The sequence below is a fragment of the Tenrec ecaudatus genome, chromosome 9 (genome assembly GCF_050624435.1).
Source record: "Tenrec ecaudatus isolate mTenEca1 chromosome 9, mTenEca1.hap1, whole genome shotgun sequence".
In the NCBI taxonomy this organism is placed as follows: domain Eukaryota; kingdom Metazoa; phylum Chordata; class Mammalia; order Afrosoricida; family Tenrecidae; genus Tenrec; species Tenrec ecaudatus.
In genome coordinates, this window is record NC_134538.1 from 69815776 (window position 1) to 69817875 (window position 2100).

A 2100-nucleotide genomic window follows, 5' to 3' on the forward strand; every position below is an offset into this window, starting at 1 on the left:
ATGATATTTGTGATAATTATTATTTTCCTTCTCCCTCTCTCTCTGTCTCTCTGTCTCTCTGTCTCTCTCTCTCTCTCTCTCTCTCTCTCTCTCTCTCTCTCTCTCTCTCTCTCTCTCTGTCTCCCTCTCTCTCTCTGTCTCTCTCTCTCTCAAAGGGAACAAATTAAGTGGGCTTCCTTATGCAGTTAGTGAAGTGGAACATTTGTTGGGCTGTCTTGATCAAGTCTTGAAATAACCATGCCTGACTACCCTGTCTTCATCTCCACCTCTAATATGAACAGAGTAATTATGCACACCCCGGTTTTTGGCTAATGGCACAAAAGACAGTTCCATAGGCTAATAATCTTTTGCTTAAACCAGTGGCTTCCGCCGAAAACAAAGAGCAACAAATCGAAACAGCTAATGGCTGTTATACTCAAGAAGAGTTCATTATAAAATGTAGCATTACTGCCACAGTCGTTTAATTGTGTCACAACTTGTAAGTAATAGATCCGATAAAACTGATAGGGGAGGAAGCAAATAAAGATGACTCCGATAAAAAAGAGGTTTTTCAATTGGGCCCAGAACTCCTGGTGGGATAGCAAGGAGTGGCGTATCTTCCGCACCATGGACGCAATGATGAAGACCTGGACGCTCAAGAGAATGATGGCAGTGGCCACGACCACGAAGATTATGATGTAGTTGATGATTTGCACCGACTTATGAGAGAGTTCTCTGTGGAATGTAAAACAGTGATTTTCATCATATTCATTCACACCCCCATATTTAGACGCAACCAGAGGCACAACAAAGACAATCACCAGCAGCCACATGGCAGTGCTGGCCGCCACCGCATGTAGTTTTCTGTAGAATTCTACTTTGTCCTTGCGCTTAAAGAAGATGAGGTACCTGATGATCAGAATCACCACATAGAACAAGAAGGTGAGGTACATGTGGATGTGCAGCATGGAACTCACGAACTTGCAGAATGGTAAGCCAAAGATCCAAAGCCGCTTGATCAGGTAGACCAAGCGGAAGGGCACGGTCAGGAGGAAAACACTGTGGACCACCACCAGGTTAACCACGGCTGTGGTCGTCACCGATCTGGTGTTCATTTTCGCCAACAGGAACAAAATGGAGATGACCCCCAGCAGTCCTCCAGCAAGCACTGCGCAGTAGAGATGTGTGAAACAGGGGGTAAATATCGAATTGCACGTGCCGTTCCGGGAACCATTGTAGATCCCAGCAACACTGGGGTAGCTCATGATTCTGCAGCCACTGGAAGACACCAAGCACCAGAGTAAGTGACAAACATTCCACCGAGCTTTGTTCATAGAAACTTCGGAGAATTCACGGATAGTGTGACTAGGTCATGTATTTCTTTACGTATTTCACACGGAGCACTTTAAGAATTAGGACAATCCCCTGCGCATGTTTGTGCACCCTGGATCCTAGAAGACAATAAATCTGATGACCAGTATTTCACTGGTTAAAGACCCTTTGAAGCATCCACAGAATCATACGTATTTGTACATAGACAAAACATGTTGCATAAAACCTCAGGAGAACGGTCCAGCATCAGACACTGAAGCATGGACACTGGCGCTGAAGTAAGTACGGGGGCGTTCTAGAATGGCTGGGAAGGTGCGTAGCTACAGCAAGTACACAAAACATTTTCTTTTCTTTCAGGTATGATTATAATTCCTCAACTCATCCCAGCTCACTGAAAAAAATGACCTAAGAAGGTGCATACAAAATTCATTTAGGATGCTCATTAGTTTGTCAGAAAATTAAGTTAAAGCAGCAACAACCTTTTAAAAGGTGATATATTTGAACATCTTCTTCTACTCAATCATTTAGCAGTGTGGCTTTAATTAAGTTCTTCTCCTGGTCCTATACTAATCAGGTCATACCACTTTTCTATTTAAATCCCTTCCATGGCTGTCACATCCACTCACCGCCCCCTCTCAACCCCCAGGCATCCACACCCTTGGTGTGTCTTCAGAGAAACAGCTTGATCCGAATTACAACGGCAAATTTGGCTCCTTTGAGACCAGATTTAAGAAATAGCACAGAAGTGGGCTTCACATTGGAATGGGAATTCAGGAAAGGGAAGTGTCT

General features: G+C 44.0%; 1 protein-coding gene across 1 annotated transcript; it reads right to left on the minus strand.

Annotated features, from left to right (window-relative positions):
* Positions 1-308: 308 nt before the first annotated feature.
* On the minus strand, positions 309-1244 carry LOC142456006 (putative G-protein coupled receptor 141). The gene has a single exon (XM_075557321.1). It carries the CDS (start codon positions 1242-1244, stop codon positions 309-311), a length of 936 nt encoding a protein of 311 aa, XP_075413436.1.
* Between the last annotated feature and the right edge of the window lie 856 nt (positions 1245-2100).